The sequence below is a fragment of the Alternaria incomplexa genome (genome assembly GCF_024043165.1).
Source record: "Alternaria incomplexa strain BMP 0042 chromosome Unknown scaffold_12, whole genome shotgun sequence".
Lineage (NCBI taxonomy): Eukaryota > Fungi > Ascomycota > Dothideomycetes > Pleosporales > Pleosporaceae > Alternaria > Alternaria incomplexa.
Genome location: NW_026249861.1, coordinates 981,618 through 995,168, shown reverse-complemented (window position 1 = coordinate 995,168; position 13,551 = coordinate 981,618). Strand labels below are relative to the sequence as shown.

Here is a 13,551-nt window from a genome sequence, read left to right as displayed (position 1 = left end):
AATGCCGGTCGTTTTCCAGAAATGGAGAGTGTGTGGTGGGTAGCGCGTGTCTCTGAGGTATTTCAAAAATCTGCAACGACAACTACATGTGAACCTGGTTCTGCACCACGATATCAGAACGCTGTCTAGAGACATGCGATGTTGGATGTATAAAAGCGCCCCCTCACACAGTTCTACTTCCTGCAGCCTACTTCCCCAACATACTGTGTTCTTTTCCAAAAACAAGTGTGTTCCTTCTGATGGAGAGAGCGCTGCTTCCTGCGCACACCAAACCCACTAGTCACCAGTCCTATGGCTCTGTGGAGTCCTTCTTCCGAAATCTCTTCTACGACTTCCAAAAGGGACATACACTTCATTGATGGTCTGAGAAGCTCTTGTTGGGGATTTCTACATATCTGTCTCCTTGCTTCCTCTTTTTTACGAATACCAAAAACGAAACTACACTTCGACCGCTCGTATGAGGCCCGTCTGCTTCTCTTCTCTCAAGTTCTACTTCTAAAATAGTGCATGGTAGCGGATAATGGCTTCTCGCTCGACGAAAACGCCTCAATTACATTTGATGGTCTGCTGCCGGGTTATTCTAGAAAGGGGATCAAGGTCATCCTATGAGAGAACCTGTCTGTTCTATTTTTCCAAAAGAAAGATCATGATAATGAGGACATGTTTGAGCTGCTCCGGATACTTCGATCTTAGTCCGGTCGCCTATATAAGCATCTTCGATATCGCTACCTTCTTCACTCATTAACTACATTCACTAAACTTTTCTCTTCAAAACTATCGAGGTCACAGACATGGCGTCTGCCTTCCTGTGCTTCCGAAAACATCAACAAAGTCACCCATGAGAAAGACTTCTGCCTCACCCTCACATTTTACAAAACCAGCAGATCCAAGACCGATGCTCTGTTTGCCTTCATGCTGTCTGAAAAGGATTGTATTGCCGTTCATGTCTGAATGATGCTACACCATGGCATGTAAACCAGAAAAGCGATTAAACGGACTGTCAAGAGAAAAGAGGCACGCCAACCTAGGAAATAGCTGAACACTCTAGAGTCTACGTTGACGATAGGTCACCTACTTTGCAGGTTCTTGTCTTGATGTAGTCTGCAGACCTATCCGATTTTATTTTTCTTGTATAAGGTGGAGGGGCCACCTGAGGTCACGAACAGCGCAGCAGGGTTTGGAACTTTGATTTTCAAATAGCCATGGGTCAGGCTCTGGCGGAAATTCAAAACGGCTGGAAGTGGTGTGATGTAAATATACAGATTTATCAAGATGCTAGATGCTATATACAATGGCACCACTTCGCGTCACGTCCGTGGAACAGAAGCCTGTGCCTGCGTTGCAGATGGAGCGGTGCTATCTCTCGGTGGCCCTTGGGCACGCCCACCCCTTGCGCCACCTCGACCGCCGCGACCGATTTTACCACGGCCGCCTCTAGCCGCATTATCGCGACCAGGTGCGCGACCACCAGCATCCTGTTTTGGACCCGCCTTTGGTGGCGCATTATCCTTGGCAGCAGGCCCAGCACTACCATCACCCTTTCCTTTCCCCCGATCAGCATCCTCGACACCGTCCTTCTTGTCCTTGTCCTGACTCTTCGCCTTGCCACCTCGACCACCGCGACCTTTGCCCCGTCCGCGACCAGCACCCTTTGAGAGTTTATCGACGAGCTTCTTCGTTTGTTCCTCTTCTTCGATAACACGTCTGCTCTCTTGGTCCCACCATTGTTGGAATTCTTGCTCTTGTTGGATTTCTTGAAGACTGCGCTTGGCTGCTGCGTCGCGGATTGATGTCTTTTCTGCTTCTTGCAGGGAGAGGATTTCCATCATGCTGAGGTGTTGGCTGGGTGAAGTTGAGGAGTGTTGTGGGAGGGGGATGTGGCGGACTGATCGAGGGGTTGGAATGGGGTCGGTTGAGACGGACATGCCTCTTTCAGAAGCAGCGGGACGGGGTTGGGAGGGCGACCCAGCACCGTTTGCGTCCTGGCTCTGCGAAGCGGCTCGCTTGTCCTTTTGCTTTGAACCAGCGCCCTTCTTTGCGACTGTCTGTCGCATGGTAAGCTGAGGGGTGCTTGATGCGCGAGAAGGCTGAGGCGATGGCTTCGAAGGCGGCGGCGACGGCGCCACTGGGGCCACGACAGGACTGTTACTCAGTTTCCGATGTGCAGCTGCTGTCCAAGGGGACACAGCTGGTGGAACTGGCTCTGGCTTCGCGATAGGTGTGCCGAGTTGCTGGGCTTGAAGAAGACGTTTGCGCTCCTGCAGAGGTAGGAGTCAGTATATGTCTCACATGCACTTTGTACAATCAGAACTTACCTTCTGTGACAACTTGGCACTGGCAGCCTTCGCGACTCGCTCGCTTTCGCCTCGTGAAAGACCGAGCGACAAGTTCGATGGTGTAGCCGAGGAGTCTTGAGCCATGATATCTTTGAGATCTAGCTTAGGACCTGCAAGCGGTGTAGTACCCCACGGCTGGCCAGGTAGTCTGGTCTCCTTGACAGCTGGCGGAGGAAGAGGGCTGACAGACTTCAGTGGTATGTCTCCTCCTTTGTCAAACGTATGTGGTGATGGTCGTGGAATCGTGCCCCAGGGTGTCTCAGGAGATCCGACTGGCGTTTCCACCGCCTTCTCCTCCCCAATCTGCTCTGTGAACCGCGGAGGCTTGATCTTCTTTGGCACGTCGTCATCGTCTTCCCCGTCTGACATCTCAAACATGAGGTCCTGAGTGGAAGCTTGCCCCTTCAGTGCTGGCGAAAGCACTGGACTCTTAGCTTCTTTCGATACTCTTCTTCGGTTGCGCTGACGAAGCGGGGAAGCTGCCACTTCTTCCAGGCTCTGAGCTCTGAAGGAGGACGAGAGATTGTCACCATCCGCATACTTATTCGACAATACTATCGCATCGACCTTGGCGCGCTTGCCTCGCTCTATCCTTTCGGCAAGCTCGGGATAACGGTCAAAGAGAAGAGCCTCAGCTCGTCCACTTCTTGCAAAGGGTAGGTAAGCGAGCTGGTTTTCATGGGCAACCTGGTTAAGCTCCAACAGCAAGTCCTCGTCCAATTCGTCGAGTGAGCCATTCTGCATGACTGCTTCCAAACTCAAGCACACATACTCAAGGGCTGCGTCCTTGAACTCAGCAACTGAGCTCGGTGCAACTGCTGACAAGAGAGAGCAGACGTTTCGAGCATTGACTGGCATCCAATTAGCGAGTGTACAAGAAGACCCAACGTGGATACATACCATAGCGACCTATCAGTCTTTGACAAATCTGTGACAGACGGTCCAACATCAATTCATTGGCCACAGACATGACGTCCATAACATGATCCAGCAGCTCGTCGAGCGCTAACAAGTCATTCAGATCCTCACTCGTGACATCCTCAAAAATCTCCTCGCCAGCGTCGGTGTAGAGGTGGCGAACGATGAGCTCAAAGAGACGCGTCTCAACATGCGTCAAATCGATGTGGATGAGTGAAGACACTTCCGTCCGCCTTCCCGCGAGCCACTGACCACCAGCACGTCCTCTGAACAAGCCTTCGAAGAAAGGACAACGTTGGCAAATCACATCGGAATGCAGTAGCATCTCGCCATCAGCAAGATCAACGATGACGTCACCGCTCTCGAAGAAGGACTGCTCCTTGATGGCGAGCTCCATATCCATATGCAACGATCTCCGTGGTTTGACCATTTGACGGACAGCAGGCTCGAGCTGTCGCATTTCGAGACGAGAAGCGACCTTCATCAGTTCTGTTCGTACCGAGCGATACCTGTGCGCCAAGGAAGGATAGTGCCGAGTAACGTTCCAGAAGTCTACCACGGAGTCGGTGTAAGCGTAGAGGACCAGATTGAAGATGGTGAGAAAATCGAGACCCTGGAAGAGTACCAGGACTCTGCCACCCTCTGCGCGGACAGTAAGTAGATCAGGCACCACGTGTTCGGCGCCCCTGACACGAAAGTCGAGCAGAGCATCCCGCAGTATACGGCTGCGCCCAGTCAAGATGAACTCGTGAATAGGTATCCGGACATCGGACAGGGTCGATCCGACTTCCATATTGTATGTCCGATCTTGTGTCATCGACGAGCCTCGCAAAATGTCAGTCATCTCCGCTTCCAGGTCCTTTGACTTCAAGACACGCTTGCGGAGACCTTGCGCTTCTGAAGCTCGAGTCCAGAATCTTGGTGTCGGCTCTTCATCGTCTGACGTCTCCTCATAGTTTGTCAACTCATGGAAAGAGAGCAAAGGTGCAAGGTCGTCCCAAAGCCCGGCCTCATCCACACCTATCTGGTTTCTGGTGACGTCGCAATCCTTGCGAATCGCGGCATACGCACCAAATGCGGAGGCACGAACAGCAATAACCCGGGTCAAGCCCGAGACACGCTGGAACTTGTAGTCCTTTGGCTTGGATTCTACAGCGGCGGTGATGCTTGCGTTCTTAATCGTCGCGCGTTTTGTACGTCTCCAGACGCTACCGACTTCAGTAGTCAGAATGATGGAACCGTCCTGATCGACATCGACATCTCTTGCTGCCATATGGCTCTTCTTTGACGACCAGATGCGGAACGGTGCAGAAAGTGCTCCTCTGATTTGTTTCGGATTGGTGGTCGATGTCCCAGCGTCCTGGGCACCCTCTGAACGTCGACTGACTGCAACTGTGAAGACCTCACCAGAAGTAGATAGCGCACAAATGGTGTCACCACCCGATGTGATCTTGCTGATCCTGTTCGGTGCGGTATCATACTTTGTAGTCAGCCAGCTCTCCTTGAGGAAGTTACTAGTGAACCCGTCCAAGGGAAAGCTGAGTTTCGCATAACCGTAGTTGGCAAATACCCAGACTTCGCGATTCTCCAACAAACACACTGTAGCCCCGTCGATAGCCGAAACTGAGTGGATTGGGCTGGAGAACAGTGCTGCCGCAATTTTCCGGGGAACGACCTGCATCTCAAGCGACCGTGCGTCCGAGTCGACAATACCGAGTTGGCCCTCATTCTTGCCAAAGGTATATAGTGAGGTCGCAGTATGAACGACTGAGTGTATTCGGGATGCCGAGATGCCGGTAACAACATCTCGTTTCAAAGGTCCAAAGATCTGGCGGGGAATAGTCGATATCGGGTCGTCATCTTTTACGGCGGGCTTCGGCAGCGCGTACCCTAATTGTCCGTACGCATTGTTACCCCAGGAGTAAATCTCGCCTTCTTCAGTAATGGCCAAAGTGTGGTTCTGCCCCAACGCGACAGCAGCCACCTTCTTTTGACCTAGTCCGCCGCTTTCAATGCAGGTAAATTGATATCTCGTCGTTTCATTGCCCGTGCCTAAGCGACCACCTGGACCGTGGCCACACACGTACAGATTGGAAACTGGGTCAGTGGTCAAGACGGCGGTGTGGAGTTTCGACATTCGTACGTCTTGAATGACTATTGGAGTATTCCGGATATGAGTAGGAAGATCTACGGTACTGCGCGCTTGGAGGAGCCCAGAATCCTGCATTGGCGCGCCTGTCGCAGTCCAATACTGATTTTGGCGCTCGCGATGCTCCCTATAGAAACGCTGAAGGAGGTGATCTGGTCTGCGCAGAGTGATGCGCTCCGGATACTGACGGTCATCTTCATCACCAAAACCAAGCGTGACGTTCTTGTTGCTGCCGAAGGTGTACACCTCGTCTCCCTCGAGGAGTACGGGCGGTGTGATCAACTTCTTGCGCATCTCGTCATCCACATCGCCACTGTCACCGTGAGCCATGTCATCGTCATCGTCAGAGTCGAAAGCAGGCGCTTCTTCTGGTCGCAGAGTGCGATCCTTGATAGTCATGGAGAACAAATCCAAAGGACCGTATCCTTCCTTGTCTTTGATCTTGACCAGGCCCCGCGCGTGCTGGTTGAACCCGCTGGATCCTTGGCCGAGGATGTCCTGCGCATCGCGGTTCAGAATGAGACGCGCGATGGCGATGTTGCCAAAGTAAAAGGCCCTGTGAAGCGCAGTCCAGCCATTCTCCGCATCTTGTATGTACACGTCGGTCCAGGGATGTTCTAGCAGCGCTTGCGCGAACTCTACTGCGCTGTCCGCGGTGGACGAGGCTGAATGGTGCAGGATAGTCATTCCGGCAGCATCGCGACTGTTGATGTCAAATCGACTCAGGTTCGCAGCCGCGCCCATGCCCATCTTGCGGCCCTTGGCACTCGTTATTGGTGATGCATTGTAGCTACCCGGACTTCCGTTCACTGCAGTGGCAAACCCTCCGCCCTGCCAGCCAGTGAAGCTTTTCTGTGTTGCGGATCGGTGCGTATGTGTGGGGGTTGCGAGGACATGTCGAAAGTTGTCGACATCATCTTCGAGGTAGTATTTCCAGAGATAGCCGCTCATGTGCCGGTAGGAGGAAGGACTGATCCGAAGCTTTTACGAGTAGCACCTGGCCTCAACCTCAGGGGGTCAAAGCGTGTTTAAAGGCGCTGGCTGTAAAGCTGAGGACGACTCCGGGTAGGGGGACCGAACGCGACGGGTCGGCGGGATGTGTGGCAGATGTAGTCGTTAGTGGAGCTGAGACGTGTACGTGTATCGGTATGCGGGTGTGAATGCGCGGGGGACGAGGAAGGGGCAAGGTGGCAAGCCGTCCGAAAGCGATTGCTGGTGGTTAGATTGAGCCTGCAAGAGGTGCGATGTGGCAAACTTCGACGATGGATTGCGACAAGCTTGCTGGACAATGTGTGCGTTTGTGTTGGTTGTGGAAGGCGCAAGTGGTGGGGCGCGAAATGGGAGTGGGTTGAGGTGCTAGGTATCTATGACGAAACTACCGAGGCGATTGATTGTAAGGGAGTCGCTGAGTCGCTAGAGTGAGATGAGTCAGAATGAGACTGCTATACTTCCTCAAGCTTCCGACAGGCGCGATGGAGGGGTTAGTTATAAGCGGCAGTCGCGAATACCTTTCGGAGGTGCACTGCGGGCGCGTTGTGGGATGGCCATCTCGAAGCCATGGGGTTCCAGCCAATGACGTGCGCCCTCCTCTCCACAAGCTGTGCTCGGAGGTCGACATTGCTTGCAACGTAAGCTCCTAGAGTGACTACAGTGGTTTGTGACTATGGCATCCAAGTCATGAGATGTCCGACCTCGGCTATGACATGTCTATGAGGACGCAGAGCTGTGGAGTGGTTCAGTGTTGCGCGCGATGAAGGCGCGAGCACGACTGTACTATATACCATGCACGGTTACTCCACACTGACTGGCGGTCAACCTGCCCTATATGACAGACTTCAAATTGGCGCTTGGATTTACTGGAAGGGTCTCTTGGACTTTGGATGCGCTTGGAGGGCGAGACTGAGTTGTAAAAGAAACGTGAACCGCTGCAGGGCGGGAGCTAGCCTCTGGAAGCTACTCGGACCTAGCGATGAGTTCACGACCAGGGAGCTGCGAAGAAGGTCCGAAGACACGGCGTCAATCACATCATCGAGCATGAGGTGATAGCACGTCTTGATAGCCACGCGTTCATGGGTGCCTTTGAACGACACGCCAAGGCCAGGCCGTGGATATCAAAAGCAAGTGATGATGCTTTGCAGTGCATATGCAGCTGAACAGCCACAGGAGGTGCTCTTGCATGCATCGACACGTCTGTTCGACATGGGTCGTAGGCAGCGAAGATACGAGTCTACGCAGATGGACGTTCTGCGCAGACGTTGACATGCAAGCTAAACCTTGTGTGCGATAGATGGAGTGCCTGTTCCTGGCTCGCCGGCCATGACATGATGAAATCGGCACAGCGCGTCTCACCGGCAACGCGGTAGCACAGACGATAAAGCAGATCTTGTATGACCGGTCAGAGGCCAGAGGCTGTGAAAAGGCAAGGGAGGCGTCGAACGGTGGTGCATAGCCGGGCTCGCTAACCAATGAGGCAGTCTGTGCCAGGATAGCCGTCCACGTCGACTGGAGAGGGAGGGTGAATGCGCATGCGCAGGCCACGATGATGGTGGTGGATGATGGCGTGGCCGCGGTCTCGATGTCGGAGGAGTGGTCCCAGCTCCCTGAGCCCGCCGAAGCTTCCACAACGAGTCACGCCAGTCACGGCTTGGACACTGCACACCTCCATCTTCCCCGGATTTGGCCCAAGTCAGATAGATTCCCTCATTGAGCACCTGCTGCTAGCTCCCTGCAGCTCCCGATAGCTTTATCTTGCCCGCCCGACTACTGCGCGGCTGCTGCGTCGTTTATCTCGTGCGCGAGCTTAGCTATCTTCCGCCCTCGTCATTCCACCACGGCCGCGTGACTGACTCCCGGCGCATGCGTCCCAACCCTCTCTGACTCTTCATACGCCATCCGCCATCCGCCTGCCCTGCCTGATTGCCTGCCTCTGTCCAGGACTCCGCCGTAGCAGTTGTCGTCCCAACAGCTGCAGCCACCCTCACTGCGCCCTTCTACCTTCCAGCCGGGTGCTCAGCTTAAGTCCGCTCATTGCCCCAGGCACGCATTCAACACAGCGCCAGCACCCTGCATATCATGGCTGCTGCCTGAGCCCTACCCGCCTGTTGAACCATCCTCCGCGTGCCCAAGTCTTCTGAGAGACATATCTGACGGCTCCTACGCGAACCTGACCCTGGCTGCACTCGTGATGGCTACGCGCATTCACCCTCGCCTGTTTCCGCCGCAACCATAACCGTCCTACTTCACTCGCCCGAGTCCCTCGCTGCCAGTCACGACACGCTCTCTTCCCGTCCGTACCTGCAGGAGGCCGCCGCCATGCACCCATACTCGCGCCCCTCGCCGCGGACAGCCTCGCCTGCCAGCAACCTCCAGACCAACCCCACACGAACCAACAACCAGCGGCATAACAGCCAGGACATGACGGCATACTCTACTACGCCGCCCTACAGCGACCGCGGTGCTGAAGAGTCGGAAGGCGAGATGATGTCGAGGGGAGAGCCCGCCTCCGAGTCGAGGGGGCAATACCACAAGGTCAACCAAGTCATCCAGGTACTTATCTTCTCCTCCCATCCGTGGCTGGACGCATACTCACTCCAACAGAACTTCTTCACGAAATCAGCCCTCGCCATCGTATCTTCTCGCGTAACACTACCTCCAGCATACAACAAGGATGGCAAGATGAAGCACAACAAATGGGTATGTGCTGCCTGTCCCGCAACTCCACGTTCCTCACTGACATGCCATAGTTCAATGTCGTCCTCCCCGATAGCGATGTGCTCCAGCGCCAACTCGCCGAGTGGAAACTCATGGATGCCGTGAACGGCCAGCATCCCTCACTATGCATCGACATCTACCTGGACATACAAGGCCTCGGCCACAACCAGTCGCTTGTCATACACGATGATGATGGAAAGAAGTGGGACGTCGCTGCGGCCCTCAACTCTGCAGATGCGACATCGCGATCGTCAGGCCGCACTGGCAAATCCACACAGGTTGTGCTTGAGCGTTGGAGGGTACACGTCGGAGACAAGAGCTTGGTGCAGCCTTCAGAGCTGAACGAGCCGCTTCCCAACGTCTACAAGAAGGCCGTCGTCACTTTCCGATCGCTGTTCGCTTACCTGCGCTTCATGCCTGCGTTCAGATACAACAAGGTGCTCGCCAAGCAACCCGCAAACTCACCCTCACTGAAGCTCAACTACCGCGTTTCGAACGGGGATTTTAAGAGCCCCAACTTCGACACCCTGAATCTGCCGCTCTACCCAACCGACCCAAACGAAAGGATTACAGACATAAACGACATCGAGCCCACCAACTCGCCTGTAGGCCCTCTGAGTGTGACAGTCGAGTACCGCACCAACTGCGAGTTCAGCGTAGAAGACTCAGAGTCTCTTCTGAGTTCGCAGTTCCAGGGCCTGGACGACACTTATTTCGAGCAAAAGACACGCCAACTACCTGGATCACTTCCTGTAAACAAGATGAATGCGCAAGAGAGCCCCGATATTGGACAAGCATACGGCAGCCTCTCAACGTTCCACCAAGTTGGTCCACCAACAGGGACAAGCCCCATCTCAGCTCTTCGCGCAGCACGGGATATGCCGTCATCATCACCCATGGAGTCACCACCACAGAAGCTGCCACCCAACCATCGCACCGCCCAAGGCTCCAAGTCATCCTTACGCTCTGTGGATACGCCGTCATACCAGCGACGAACCTCGGTCTCTTTCCAGCCCTTCAAGGCTGGCTCACTCTCATCCTCGCCAGCCCTCGGTGTGCCTCCATCTCCCACCAGCTCAGTAGGAAGACCCGGCAGCTCCCTTGGTCGAACCGCCACCCCCAACCCACTCACTCAACCGCGTAACCGAACGTCACTGACTGCCCTCCCTCAAACGGCGCTTCGGACACCTTCGTTACCCAACGACAATGTCATCACTTCTTCTGCATCAAGTTCGCCAAAGCCTGCGCCCATCAGTCGCTACAGCAGTAGCTTCGGTCATAGGAGGAGCAAGTTTTCCACAGGCGGCGGCAGCAAAACAGAGGATGACAACCTCAGTAGTGGGAAAGGAAGCCTCTCGTCGTCAGCGCAACGCGGGTCTGACACAATGAATGAGGGAACAGGCGGCAGTTCAGGCGAAGTGAAGACGGACGATGAGAACATTTCCGACTTCCTGAAGCTTCTTGAATCGAAGAAGGATCTGAAGAGCTTCACTCGGAGCGACCAATCCGCAAAGGCAGCCACCATGCACAAGACTACTGCTCAGCTGTCCAAGTATCAGCGGATGCGCGAGTCACATACAGGCCTTGCTGAATCGGTTTCTTCTTCCACCATGCTCCATCGCACACCATCATCCTCCAGCCGACATCTATCTAGTGTCCCCGCGATGATTGCCGGCACATCAGTATCGACAGCGTCTTCACCTGGCAAGCCAATCTCACCCCATACTCCGCACACACCAGCCATCCCGTCCCGTCTCAGCGCAAACAGCATTGCTGAATACGACCAACCTACACGCAGTCGAAGCCGACCTGGTCGAAGGACGCGCGAGCACGATGTAGTCAACGTCGAAGAGCAGAGCGAGAGCGAAGACCAAAACATGAACGCCATTGCCATACCAACTTCACCACGGCCGTGGCACTACACCCGCCGATCGAGTTCCGTCTCCCAGCAAAACAGAACACTACCTGACGACGAGCCCGACGTGTTCGGCGTCCGATCGGCCAGTCTACCATCGGAGGAGGTTGATCGCGCTAACGATCTGCATCGTCTGACCAGCGCAGGTCTTACGTCTAGTGGACTATTCGCGCAAACGGAGCTACTAGCTAGTGGCAATCGCGATAGCCAGACTGCTGATAACGATTCTCGCGACGACTTGCCCCGCCCGTCGTCCACTTCCAACATGGCCAAACGCGGCACCCAGGCTGGTGTACGGGGCCGAGGCGGATTCTTCTCGCATAGTTCCTCTACCAGCCTCAGCACCGGCGGTACGAGCTCGACTGAGCGTCAAAGTCGCTACAACTTTAACAGCCGCGCTGCGACAAATGTCGACGACGACGAACCTCTGCTCTTCCAGATGAGCGAGATTGGTGCCGGCGGCTCCCGACGCAGTCTCGAGGAAGCACGAGGTGGCACCAGTACAGGCAGCGGCGGAAAGCGTGGATCGTACTTCCGCTGAGCATTTTACTTTCAAAACAAACACGTCAAGCTTTTGCACTTCTTGATCTCTATTACAATCCTTTCCAATGGCGTTTCCGGGGCATGGAGTCTGGGATATCTTTCTATCATCCCTTTAGCGTTTTACATACGTTGTTGCGCATTTCCAACTTTTCGTTCTTTTCTCACTTATCAGATTGAGTACCATGGCGGAATGGATGGTCCCGGCGTTAAACAAATGGGTGTTTGTTTTCTTTTTGCAAACGCCCGGGAAGGACATCTAACTCTCATGTAAGGAGTGGATCTTTATCTATGATTGTCATCAGTGTTTGATGCTCGGCGGGCGCGGAGTTTCTGGGATGGAACGGATAGGCATGGATGGGTATGGGTATGGATACGGTTTATCAGGGTAGCGCAGACGTCTTGATTGGATCGTCTGCAGTATGAATGAATATGTTATCACTCCGCTCATTTTGTACTCGACTCTAAATTCCTGGGCGACGCAGTAGTGATGCATGCAAGCAGAGGTACTCTCTACTTCACCTTCTTCCCCTCCAACAAATCATCCAACCCCTTCAGTCCTCCTTCAAACCCATCAAGATCATACTCCTTGGGATATCTCACAAGCACATCTTTCAACTCCTGCACATGCTCCCTCTGCTCAGCCGTCAACTCCTCCCAAACCCCCTCAAACGCATTCCGGATACTAGGTTTCTTCTCCTTCTCCGCCTGTTCAAATGCACTCAACACCTCTTTCCTCGTCGCACTCCTCAACTCCTTTTCTTGGGCATCGTCCCAGAGTTCGCGTCCTTCAAGCCACTTCCTAAGTCGGGTAATGGGGTTATCGCGGCGCTTCCAGTCTTCGACTTCGACGCGTTGGCGGTACGCGAAGGAGTCGTCGGAGGTGCTGTGGTGGCCTACGCGGTATGCCATCATTTCTATCAAGACGGGGTGGCCGCCGTCGTGGAGAGCGAGACGCCGCGCTTCGGTTGTGGCGCGTCTGACGGCGAAGATGTCGTTGCCGTCTACGCGGAGAGTGGCGATGCCGTAGCCTGCACCACGAGATGCGATGCCGTCGCCTCGGTATTGGTCTGATGTTGGGGTGGAGATGGCGTATCCGTTGTTGCGGCAGATGAAGATGCAGGGTACCTGACGGGTCGCAGCGATGTTGAGGGCGGCGTGGAAGTCTCCTTCGCTGGCTGCACCCTCGCCGAAGTAACACACCGCGACGCGTGGCTCTGTCTCAGGGTTCTGCACATTCTGCATTTTGAGGGCGTAGGCGGCGCCTGCGGCGTGGGGGATTTGCGTTGCGAGTGTTGAACTGATGGTGTGGATGTTGAGCTCCTTGCTGCCGTAGTGGACGGGCATGTTGCGTCCTAGACCGTTGTCTTTTGCGTTGGCGAAGAGCTGGTTCATGAATGAGGAGAGGGTGAAGCCGCGTTGGAGGTAGACGCCTGATTCGCGGTACTGGCAGAAGATTACGTCGGCGGGGGAGAGGGCGCTCGCGGAGCCGATGGCTATGCCTTCTTCGCCGGCGGAGACCTGGGTCTGTTAGTATTAAGTTGAGAGGTGTTTGGTTTTTGACGTACCATGTAGAAGGATAGTCTTCCTTGCCGTTGCGCTTCAAACATCAATAGATCCATTATGCTCACTGTAGCCTGTCAGTGGGATGTCCACACTCGGCAACAGTCTCACTGACGCTTAACCATGTTCTTGTACAACGACAGAGCTTCCTCATCTGAGGTCTCCACTCCAATATCCTTGTCTATGATCTCTCCATACTGGTTCATGACACGGTACGTGGATATAGCCGGGGCCTGAGCTGGTTGCATAAACTCCATAGTATTCGTGAACTCGCTGTTCAGCGCACCAGGAAACAACACCCTGAGCACAATGTCAGTCTCCCATCCCAACGCAATTCATACACAAAAAACTCACCTCTCAGCCGTAGGCGTCGAAGCAACACCCCTACATGACTGCAACGGCGTGCCGACAACCTTCCT

General features: G+C 54.4%; 3 protein-coding genes across 3 annotated transcripts; 1 reads left to right on the top strand and 2 right to left on the bottom strand.

Annotated features, from left to right (window-relative positions):
* Nucleotides 1-1,307: 1,307 nt before the first annotated feature.
* J4E90_008215 (uncharacterized protein) lies at nt 1,308-6,354 on the bottom strand (the record flags this gene model as incomplete). The annotated part of the gene is made up of 3 exons (XM_051437745.1): nt 1,308-2,258; nt 2,316-3,187; nt 3,237-6,354. The coding sequence occupies 3 exons, from the start codon at nt 6,352-6,354 to the stop codon at nt 1,308-1,310; spliced, it is 4,941 nt and encodes a 1,646-aa protein (XP_051288556.1).
* Nucleotides 6,355-8,715: 2,361 nt separating this feature from the next.
* Nucleotides 8,716-11,570, top strand: ATG13 (autophagy protein 13; the record flags this gene model as incomplete). The annotated part of the gene is made up of 3 exons (XM_051437744.1): nt 8,716-8,949; nt 9,001-9,096; nt 9,147-11,570. The coding sequence occupies 3 exons, from the start codon at nt 8,716-8,718 to the stop codon at nt 11,568-11,570; spliced, it is 2,754 nt and encodes a 917-aa protein (XP_051288555.1).
* A 512-nt stretch (nt 11,571-12,082) lies between these two features.
* J4E90_008213 (uncharacterized protein) lies at nt 12,083-13,389 on the bottom strand (the record flags this gene model as incomplete). Its single annotated transcript, XM_051437743.1, has 3 exons — nt 12,083-13,090; nt 13,138-13,199; nt 13,248-13,389. 3 exons carry the CDS (start codon nt 13,387-13,389, stop codon nt 12,083-12,085), a joined length of 1,212 nt encoding a protein of 403 aa, XP_051288554.1.
* Nucleotides 13,390-13,551: the final 162 nt, after the last annotated feature.